General features: G+C 39.2%; 1 protein-coding gene across 1 annotated transcript in view; it reads right to left on the reverse strand.

The window, feature by feature from the left end:
* Window positions 1-12,255, reverse strand: part of Unr (cold shock domain-containing Unr) — a 181,298-nt gene that overhangs the window by 61,278 nt on the left and 107,765 nt on the right. The window contains exons 3-5 of the mRNA XM_067786706.1: window positions 10,968-11,350; window positions 8,974-9,153; window positions 7,639-7,853 (exon numbers count right to left, since the gene is read on the reverse strand). Of these exons, the coding sequence (XP_067642807.1) occupies window positions 7,639-7,853; window positions 8,974-9,153; window positions 10,968-11,350 (778 nt within the window). The remainder of the gene's footprint in view (window positions 1-7,638; window positions 7,854-8,973; window positions 9,154-10,967; window positions 11,351-12,255) is intronic.

A 12,255-nucleotide genomic window follows, 5' to 3' on the forward strand; every position in this document is an offset into this window, starting at 1 on the left:
ACACCGGGTACCCCAATGCCTACCCAAGGACGTCTAGTCCCAGGGCCCCAACAGCAATCGCGTTCTGGCCTTCCACAACCCAGGCGCAGTCACCCGTCATTTACTCCCAGAGTGACGAAGTCTCCTCCTATGCACTTCAGAATTCTGCAGTTAAACTGTAATGGATTAACTGGGAAGATCACGGAGATAGTCGATTTCATGAAGCGGCACAACATTCCCATTGCTGCCTGCAGACCTGTTCTGGGTATAATGTCCACAGAAAAGATCGCAAGTGCGGAAATGGAGGCGGCCTCGCGTTTATCATACACCACACTGTGCAATATCATATATTTTATACCGACATCGACCGCAGGGACAGTGTCTTAGAACGTCAAGGATTATCTGTCCGGTCGGGCGATGCAAATCTAGAAATCATCAACATCTGCATCCCTCCTGTCACCTGTTGCCCTAGTGGATACCGCCCTGATATCAGCGGCGTACTCACTGGAAACAATCGCATTATCTTAGGCGATTTCAATGCTCATCACGATCTATGGGATTCAAACTTGCGGGTGGACAGTAGGGGTGAGATGTTAGCGGATCAAATCGAAGAAACGACGTTCTGCATTATAAACGGAGACGCCCCCACACGTATGGTAGGAAGCTGTCACAGTTCGCCGGATATTTCAATCGTGAGCGCAGAACTCGTAAACTCCGTCAACTGGCAGCCGATGGTAACATTGGCATCCGACCACCTGCCTATACTTATTTCGCTCGAGCGTCCCGCCGACTTCATCATCGCAGAAAAACGCACTTTCATTAACTTTAAAAAAGGAAAGCGGGACGAATGCAAATCCTCTACAGACAACCGCTTTTCTGCCCTCCCTAACCCAACTGATGCCCGCCAAGGGCAGCGTGCTTTCCGCAAGGTCATTGAATCTGCCTCGGCTCGTTTCATTCTCGCCGGAAGAATTCCCGAAATTCGGTCCCACTTCCCGGCGGAGGCCGCAAGTTTAGCGAGAGAACGTGACCTTATAAGACAGCTCGATCCCGGCGACCCCCAAATAAGGGATATAAACCAACGCAACAGATTGCTTGTGGATGAACACAAGCGGGCGAAATGGGAGGAGCACCTAAGCGGTTGTAACCTCTCTGCCGGTGTAGGTAAACTTTGGTCCACCGTAAAGTCCCTATCGAATCCGTCTAGGCACAGTGACAAAGTTTCCATCGCCTTTGGCGACAAAGTGCTGTCGGATGCGAAAAAATGCGCGAGCGCTTTCTGCCAACAATACATAATGCATTTTACTGTCGACAAAAATAGACGTAAACATGAGTTCAGCGCGTCACCAATTACCATCACCCCCAAAGAGGTTGAGGATGCCATCGGTCATGCTAAACTATCCAAAGCAGTGGGCCCAGACGGCATAGCCATGCCGATGCTTAAAAGCCTAGGGAAAGAGGGTTTCAAATATTTAGCGCATGTCTTCAACATGTCTCTTTCCACCTTTGTCATACCCGAAAAATGGAAAATGGCCAGGGTGGTCCCGCAACTAAAGCCTGGGAAACCAGCTAACATAGGAGAGTCATATCGCCCGATATCTCTCCTATCGCCAGTAGCCAAGGCGCTTGAAGCCATTTGCTCCCCTACTTCAAAGCAAATTTGCAGCTAGCCTGTCATCAGCATGGCTTTAGAAAACTCCATAGCACCACCACCGCGCTAAATGCCATTAGCACCCAGATAAATTGTGGTTTAAATCAGAAGCCCCATCATAGAACAGTAATCGTAGCGCTAGACCTATCAAAAGCTTTTGATACGGTCAACCATGGCACGTTACTGCAAGACTTGGAAGGGTCTACCCTTCCCCCATGTCTTAAAAGGTGGACCGCAAATTATCTGGGTGGTCGGCAGGCATCGGTGCAATTCAGAAACGAAATATCAAAGCCAAGAAGAATTAAACAAGGGTGCCACAGGGTGGTGTCCTATCCCCACTTTTGTTTAATTTTTACATATCGAAACTACCTTCGCCACCAGGAGTTACTATCGTTTCTTACGCCGATGACCGCACAATAATGGCCACAGGCCCGGGCCAAAAGATCGATGAGCTTTGCAACAGAATAAACGGATACCTCCCTGATTTCTCCAGTTTTTTCGCCTCGCTAAACCTGGCATTATCACCGACTAAATCATCCGCGACCTTATTTACAACTTGGACGTCCCAAATGTCGACCATTTTGAACATCCACGTCGATGGCACGCTACCGACTGTCCTACACCCCAAAATCTTGGGTGTGACGTTTGATCAAGATCTACATTTTGGTGAGCACGCAGCCGCAATTGTTCCGAAAATCCAGAGCCGTAATAAAATCCTCAAATCCCTTGCTGGCAGTACTTGGGGAAAAGACAAAGAAACGCTCATTACCACATACAAAGCAATTGGCCAGCCGTTTGCGTGCTACGCGTCCCCTATATGGTCGCCAAGCCTAAAAACTACCCACTGGAAGAAGCTACAGTCCTGCCAAAATACTGCGCTCAGAACCGCCACGGGCTGTCTTCTTATGTCCCCAGAACACCATCTACATAATGAGGCGAGAATACTCCACATCAGGGAGAGAAATTAGATGCTAACCAAACAGTTCCTGTTGAATACCCAGAAACCTGGGCATCCCAACAGTCACCTGATTGATGAGCCAGCACCGCCTAGGGACTTAAGGAGTCATCTCCGTAAGCATTTTGAGGAAATACGGCACCTGAGAACTCAGCCGTATGAAGCAAAAAAACACAAGCAGGTCCTTGGTGAACTCCACAAACAGGCGTCGGACATTTATGCCGGGAATTGCCCGGTGAATCCAGTACTCAGGGAACAGTACCCAAAACTTGCGGAAGAGGAACGCATACTTCCCAGGGAAACGCGAGTCACTCTGGCTCAACTTCGTTCCGGATACTGTAACAGGTTAAACTCTTACATATCCAGAATCAACCCCGACATACAAAATGTATGCCCCGCTTGCAATGTGCCTTTTTCTTAAATTTAATTTAAATATGAATTTTTTTAAATTTTTAGTAGGGTAAAATATTGTTTAAATTAGTTATGTAATCTTTACTTCGTTATTTGTAACGTTTCTCATCCTATCCATTTCTTTTAATGCATCAACATTACAAGGTTTCTTTCTTCTATTCGAGTGTTAACTAATTTAAAATCATATTTTATTCTGACTTTGCCTATGTCCCGTTCAGTTTACAATCACTCATTGCAGATCTCTGCTCTGTTCCATCGCCAAAAATCTGTAAAACAAAATCAAGTTCGCAGAAAAGTATGCAACATTTAGCGATAACAGCCTAACTTCTACGTTTGTTGCATACACAATCAAAGCGAAGTTACCTGCGTTCTTGAGTACTTAGGCTTTTATTCCCTTGTGAATACAAATCTTTACCGATAACTCTGTTATCGATTAATTTATCGAATTCTCGCAAAGTTATATTGCGTTGTCATCGGAGTTATACATGTGTGTAAAATTTCAGCTCAATCGGACACCGGGAAGTGTATCAAATTTAACTTGCAAGATTTGATAACAGACAACAGCCACGTGAAAGTAAATAAAAGCTTATAAAATAGTTGTTACTTTACTTGACCAAAAAAGGTGAAGTACTACCCTTAGGCGTATAAAGGAAGGCACAACCAAGAGTCCCTTCAAGGAACAGTAGTCGTAGTGCTAGACTTATCAAAAGTTTTTGACACAGTCAATCACGGCACACAAGACTTTGAACGTAACATCAAAATCAAGAAGAATTAATTAAACAAGGGGTGCAGCAGGAGTTACGTACGCCGATATCTGCACGATGATTGCAGGTCCCGGCCCTTCCATTGATGAGCTATGCTATAACATTGACAACTATTTTGCTAGTTTCTTCAGTTCTTTCGCCTCGCGTCACTTGCAACTTTCACCGACCAAATCCTCGGCGACCTTAATTACAACCTGGACAAAGCAAATGTCGAAAATATTTGACATCCACGTCGATTCCATTACGTTACTGATTGTCTGGCACCCAAGAATGCTAGGAGTAACGTTCGATGATGGGTTGCCAAGGGATATATTTTACTATCTCCAGAACATCATCTACACAGTGAGGCAGGAATATACCCCGTAAAGGAGAGCAACAAAATATTATAAAAACAGTTTCTGTTAGATAATCAGAAACCTGGGCATCCTGGGGACATAAGCCATCTCCCTAAGAACTATGAAGAAATCTGGCACATACGAAATCAGCCCTTTAAACCAGATGTGCATAAACAAGCACTCAGCTTAATCCACGCCGGCAAAGTCACACGTCGATAAATGCTCGGCGAATCCCGTCCTTAGGGTGCAATACCTGAAACTCGCAGTTGAGGATACCAGACTTCCCAGGGAGACGAGCGTCACTCTCGCATAACTTCGATTGGATACTGTAATATGTCAAACTCTTACTTATCAACCCCGACATACCCAATATATGTACCGCATGTAACATGATCCCACATGACACCAACTATCTTTTCAATTGCAAAGTGGAACCAACGCCTCTTAACACCTATGTCCCATTTGTGAGTGATCGGACCTATTGGATGAGGCGAAACAATGCTACAAGAAGAATGCACAGAGCTTATTTACATTCATACACCATTAGCAAGATTTAATTAATAACACATTTGTAGCTCAAAAGAAAAATATTTATCAGATTTAATAAAAGAGAAATTGGCAGAATTTTGGCAAAATTTGTTTTGGCATCGATTTCAATGTTATACGTTCGAAGCCGTTTAACTTTTTAAAACCGGAAACGAATAACGATATGGCTACGTCAGATATAAGCATAAGTATAGGGAGAATTGAGTGCAATAATGAAAAACCGGACTAAACGATGGAGATAAATGAATATAAAAAGCATAGACGTAAAGCTATAGAGGATCGCCAACGACGGACAGCAATAGAAATTGTCAAACCAGCGGTAGGTAATTCACCACATTACCTACTTAAAGATTAGCAAAAAACGCAGTGTTTTCGTTAATATTTCACAAAGTTATTGAAAACGTTAAAAAATAGTTAAATTGTGGTTAATTTCCTACCCGTGATTTGATGGTTTACTGTTTCCCAATATTCGTTCTGTTGACGGTTCTCTTTACCTTTACGTCTCTGATAAAAAGTTCTAACTTTTATGGCACCTTTCTGTCCCCGCGATGTGGCTTCCCGTAGTTTGCCTGGTGAGATTTTAGTTCAAAGAGCTTCCGTCCATACTATATAGCCTTACGTCAACACTAGTCGCACAATTGCCTCATATAGCCGTAAACTATCTATGGCCTGATAGCCCTTTTCTTACCGCACATCCACTTACAGGTAGAAAGCGACGCAGGATTTCCGTACTCACTCCTCGATGCACACTTTCCAGTTGATTTTACAATCGATTGTTAATTGCATATACTATTTGATAGGGTTAACTGCTGACAGGTTTGGTAATCAAAGTGTAGTGATTTATACTTCCCCGTGAAGAGAAGCAGATTCCTCTTATCCGGATTTAGCCTAAGGTTGTGCCCATCTACTTAGTTTTGCCAACTTTCTCTCTATGATTTCGCTCATCACGACCGTGACTTATTACTTTTTCAGTGATATTAATATTCGATTTTTTTAATATATACACATTTGCTACCATTAATAGGTCTGTATCTATAAATATTGTGACGAATATAAGCAACACTAAGGGATACTATCATATCTAAGCCGATACTAAGCAGTCACTTGTATCTACATAAACAAATCAATCATTATGTCTACACATATGTACATACAAGCAGTGGAGAGATACGCACAAACACATGCATATATCTGAGATACTCACAAAAGTAGGCAATCATCGGTGGAAGTATCACTCACATATACTAGCGCGTATGGCTATGGGAGAGACTATAAACTTCAAATTCACATGCATATATGTATCTGGTAACTAAGTAGTAAATTCTAGAAGAAGAAACGCCTAGAAGTATGCGAACGAGACAGCAGAGAGTATAAAAGGAGCGAAAGCTGAGTAAGCAGCAATCAGTTTGTGAAGTACTTTCAAAGCAGTCTTATAAAGACCATTTTGCATTATTGAATATTGGAGTTATTTATTCAACAATTTAGCGATACGAACGTTAGTAGAAGGTGTAAAATAAGCGAAATTTCTCTAAATTCGTTACAATATAATATTCAAATTTCGTATGCAGCTATAGATCCAATTGCGTCCTAAACGGATTGACGGATCGTAACCAAGTTTAACACGCCTACTGTAAATCTCCAAAGGATGGTCATAGGCTCAAAGTAATTTTGATACATAAAGAGGGCGTGACACTCCATACAAATGGAATCATTCTAACCAGAACACTAAAATTCAGTAAGGTGCAACATCACTAAAAAAAAATTGGGGATAAGGAAAACGGGGCGTGTCATTTCCCATATAAATGAAATGTTTCAGTCTGAAATTCGGCAGAGAAAAGGGGCATGTCACCCCATAAAAATACAAATTTTCAACTTAAATATCTCTGAAAGTAGTTATGGTATAATACTAAAAATTGGTAAGAATATACAGGCTTTTAACGCGCTCTCCAACCGCTAAATTCGTTTCCAACACCGTATCACGCCACAAAGTTCTTTCTGCAGAATCGGAATGAATGTTTTAAAGCCGTGGTAGCATATTGTAGCAACATTTTATTCCAATGAACGGAACTTATGGGACCCATATAACTTTTTCGCAGGAAAATATCAAAAATTATAGTAAATTAACAATTGCTGATGATGAACGCTTAGCACCCTTCGAAATGGATCTATCTGCGCAGCTATGGCAGGTTGTCTGAAACATTGTCTACTTACTATTCCAAAAACAAAATACATCTTTTCTATTATAGAAAATTAAAAAAAAAATATCATTAAAAAAAAATATTAATCTGGACTTGAGCTCGAATCGAGCCTTGAATTATAGTAAATTATAAAAACATAAGTGACATTTTATTCGGCGGATTTTTTTTATATAAAGTAATACATTTAGAATCTTTAACTTCCTTAAGCCATTGTTTTGGTAAATTTTGAGCACATTTTCGTAAAATTTTTATATTTTTACATAACAATCAAAAATAATGATTTTCATGGAACTTAATTTTATTTAATTTTTGCATTCTAAGCCGGTAAAAATTCAGTGTGCATCGTAGGACCAGGAGGTCGAGGATTGATCACCCTGCAGCTTCGGCAGATTTCTTCGCAGTTGTTGGCTGAACTGGCGGTTGTCCTTCGACGAAACACACTGAACGATAAAACGCATTTGGCGATAAAATTCTGCCGGACTCGAAGAAATGCCCGAGCGATTTACAGGCTATTTGTAATAAATCTTTCGATTGACAAGGTTAAACGTGGTTATCTAAAACTGAGGCGATTTCAAACTTTATTTGAATATATTTGACGCGGAACAAGTAGTTGATTTCAAGTTTTTGATTTTGGCATTAATGTGGTGGGTGTACTCAAAATGAGCAAGTGGTTGGTTATGAACAAAAAAATGAACAATTTCATTAACTTTCCATGTGATTGCCTTATTACATTTTCTAATCTTACTCAATTTGAAAGAGTGTAGACTTGTTACGATCTATGAATAATCATATGACTTACCTTTGGTTAGTTGCAATTTGGAAACTGACTTTATCGCCTGCACGTAAGTTAACATTTCCTTCTACGTCGTCTTTGGTATAAGGTAAAAAGAAACATTCGCCACGATTCTCATAGCTTATACGACCAGTGGTCTCGCTCGACGATAATAAATTATTTGCGCAATCAGTACGAAGTTCAGTGGTTACTGTACCGGTAACGCGTTCCTCCGACAAAACCTAAAATTTGAGCAATTTTTACATATTTTAATGGCTGTTCCCATTTTCTTTGCATAAAATTTCCGGACGAATACTTTTTTATCCTTCAGATTTGTTTTAGTCGACACTGCTCCTTAAGGACCGATCGGTTGCTAAAAAATAGCACCGAAAAATGACACCACCACTTTGTTTAAGGCATTTTCTCTGTTGCGCTGAAAATCGTAACTGATCCTCTTTGGACGACATTCGTATTTTTCATATTGTAACGAATTTAGGGACATTCCGCTTATTCCAAACCTTCTGCTAACGTTCGAATCGCTAAATATCCAATAATGCAAAATGATCTTTATTAGACTACTTTGAAAGTACTTCATTATAACAATTATACTTCACAACCAATAGCGTGCTTAATTCAAAACTGATTCCTCAGCTTGCACTGCTTTTATACTCTCTGTTTTCTCGTTCATCCATTTCTCCGAAGGTCATTTCGCGAAACTGTATTCGAGAACAATTATATCTCTTGCTTGGTTATTAGCTATATACATGTATGTATATTTGTAGTTTATGTCTATCTTATAGCCATATGCGGGTGTATGCGTGATTACTACTTCGGCTGATGACTACATCTGTGTGTGAGTTATCTCTTGGTTGCCTTGTATGTATGTGGGTAAATGATGATTAATGTGTTTATGTAGCTTGCTTTAATGTTTTTGTTGTTGTACATTTATTTATTATTTAATTCGCGACAATATTTTCATATTTCAATTGCATCAACAACTGTAAATGTTACTTAATAAATAGATATATGTGGCATTTTCAGTTTTTGATGCGTTTTTATGAAGTAATTTTGTCCGTATAAAAGTGTGAAAAATCGCTTATCTTCCGAAAAGGATCAGCTAGGATTTTTAACCTGGAAGCCATCAAGCAGCAGCGTGAATCTAGTTTTACTTTCTGTTTTTGTTCATTTTTATTACGGTATTGATGCTGGTGTTTCTAGTGGTTTTGATATTTCGACGTATAATTTAACAACAAATCTTCCAGAGGAATAAGAGAAAAAGTATACATCCGGAATTTCCGAACAATAACCACTTCCATTACAAATATTCCTTTGTTAACACTATAACTATAATTATAAACTTACCACTTCAGGTGCTATTTTTGATACTTGACTGGCTATTGGTTTGCCTGTTCGACGATCGTAAGTCATTTCGAATTCGACAGGATCACCAATCTTCAAATGATCAATATTACCACTGAATTGCGAGAAATGAAAGAATAAACGTGCCTGACGTTCACAGCATTGAATAAATCCATATGAATGCTTAAAAATTAATATTAAATATTATAAATCGTGAAATTAGATAAGTAAATTTATATCGACGTGCCAAACGAAAAATAATGCTTTGAAAATTTCTACGAAAACTAATATTTTCGGCCTATGGCTAGAGACTTATTTCATATTGTAGTTGACAAAAATTAACAACTTTTTATTTTCTTTTCGTGCTTATTTGCAATTTGTAGATTTGGTCAAAAGACCTTGAGTAATGAAAATTTATTGCAACACCTGAATGCGGGCACGCTAATGAAATAATTTATTATTTATAGCTTTATTATTAACCATGACAGTTTAACCCTTAGGCGAATTCGGCCTTACACCACGGCAGTACCAAGGGGAATCAAGTTTTGTTTCCCCTGCCTCTACCAACTCAATGGAGATGCCCTTCCTCTGCTGAAAAATACGGCTGTCGATAGGATTACTTCCTGATCCGCAGCGGCTTCATCCATTCGCATAACATAACCTACCCAGCGAAGCCTTGGGCTTTTATTCGTTGCATTATTTTCATATGCACGTAAAGCTCACACACCTCATCATCCAACCTCCTTTTGTACATGCAATTTTGTTTAAAACATTCCAGGTTTATAATTGGCCTACGTGATGGATTATACCGCCAAAACTGGTTGGTAGACTGAAATAAAACGATATATTTTGTATATACTAATCCTCATTGGCAACTTTTAAAACCTGTCTCATAGGGCTTGCCGCCATTTATTGTATAAAGACTAGTCAAGGACTTAGAACTTGAACGTTTTTGATAAGCGTTATACTTATGATTTGTCTAAAACGCGCTCCTGCCTTTTCAATGTAGGACATCAAAACTGCTCCCTTTGAATATCCTCTTTTTGGTCAGCTTGGGTTACGAATTTGACTCACGTGATAAATATATTCAAAATATCCCAAATCCCATCTACATATAAAATTAAAAGCAACGTACTATATGTACCTAAACCCCCCAGCGGGTAAGGGGGTCAGAATATAACCGCAGTAGGTATGCCTGTCGTAAGAGGCGACTAAAATACCAGATTCAAAGGGTGTGCAGCGCGACCCTTCAGGTTGCCAGCGCAATATATAGCTTCTCCAAACCCAATTGTCAACCTCACCTATCCGCGGCGAATACTGTTTCACTAACAGACGAGGCTCTGGCGAAACCAAGCTCCTCATGGAACTTGGGGGTGGGGAGGGAGGGGATGGGCTGAAAAGGTTTAATGTTGCCTTATTGGTGCTGTGGTACCGGAGCGTACCGGATCTGTATCCGGCAAAGGACCATCACATCGATAACGCTCCCCAACAACAACAACATGTACCTAAACCTCGTGAAAAAAGGCAAACTTAGTTTAAGTGTTAGTTTTCGCCAGCTAGAAAGCCAAATCTACTTTTCGTCAATTAAGAAGTGAAATTGCTTATTTTAGTCAGCAACTATACTTCCATTGTTAGTTTTCGTATTGCACGTCGATATATATATGTAAGTACAATCATGGACTTTTGAAAAAGTTAAAAATTTAAAATGGAATTGCAGTTTATGCAAATATTTGCACAATTTTTCTGAACATGTTTGGGAACTTTGTGCAATTGAAGATGACAAAATTAAGATACTAATAACTTTATATCATACATTTTTAGGCAATTCACAAGGTCTCCTATTCGCCGTATGTGCTATGCTTTAATCAAATTTTATATTGGAAACCATGGAAACAACTCAAATCTTAAAGTTTTACATGAATACGACACTCTTGTGAATTGCCCAATTTTTTGTTTTTGTTATCCATGAGTGTATATCGTGTGATGTAATAGCATACCAAAAGTTTTTCAATAATTCCAGTTTCACGTGTTGCTTGACTTGGATCATTTGCAGCTGATGAGGAGCTTGATTGCGAGCTGAATATAGATGATGAATTATTGCCACCGTTACCACCACCACTACCCCCTCCATTGCTCAAAATGCTATTTGATTGGAATACACCGATTGTAGCCGGATTTTGTATAACTTCTGGAACATCGTTAGCATCAAAAATTCCAATCGGTGGTGGATGTTGAGATATCGGCGGTTGATTCTGCGACTGCGGTGGTGGTGGTCCGAGAGTCGAGTCCAAAGTAAAAGTGCCAATTGGCGGAAAAGTCGTTTGAATACGCATAGCATTCATATTGAAAAATCCATCACAAGAAATATTATCGTAAATTTCTATGAAGAAAAAACCACAGCAAATATTCGGTATCACTTTTTCGTAAGTTTTTATTGTTTAACTCTTATCAATAATTTTGAGATTTTATATCAGCCCAAATATTGCCACGTATCTTTATATTTATGGACACCCTCCCAAACTGTTTAATATTGAAGGGTGTGAAGGACGAAGACGAAACGCACAGAACACACAGGATAGGAACACATAAATACACGCCTCAAACATATAACAACAGTACACAACAAATCGCTTTTTAAGTTTTTTTGTGGACAACAGGAAGTTTACACTAAGATAGATATACAAATTTTGCAATTTAACAGTTTCCAGGATATACAAGTTTCTAGTTTTTTTCACAAATAATTCCGAAAGACGTGGAGCAATTTAAAATAAATAAAAAATATGAAATTTTTTAGACAATATGACAAAAATGAAATAAATTGAATCGAATACATTGATTTGAAATTAAGAAGAGGCTACTCAAATTGAAGAAGTGGCTATTTATCCGGAGATTCCGTCCGAACTTGTGGGAGAGGGGGAGGGGGGCTAGAAGGTTTGACGCGGTCATATTAAATCGCACCTTAATGGTGCTTGTTGTTGACTCCACAAAAACCTTCGGGAAATGCCTTTATCACTACAAGAACAACATTTTCAAAATAAACAAATTATTCGTCCACAACTTTTATACAACGAAAGTTTCCGGATGATTGGGAACTATAACTCTGCATGAATTGATTCAATAAGAGCTGTGCAGTAATGAATATACTTAGTGGTAATTGGTCAGTAACACATATTTAAAATTTTGATTATCAAGTACAATTACCTTTTACTGGTACTTGGTAATGAGTACAACATTTTCAATTCCTGATCAACTATTTTAAATACTTCCAATTACTTAAAATTATTC

Source organism: Eurosta solidaginis, chromosome 5 (assembly GCF_040869045.1).
Source record: "Eurosta solidaginis isolate ZX-2024a chromosome 5, ASM4086904v1, whole genome shotgun sequence".
NCBI classification, from domain to species: Eukaryota; Metazoa; Arthropoda; class Insecta; order Diptera; family Tephritidae; genus Eurosta; species Eurosta solidaginis.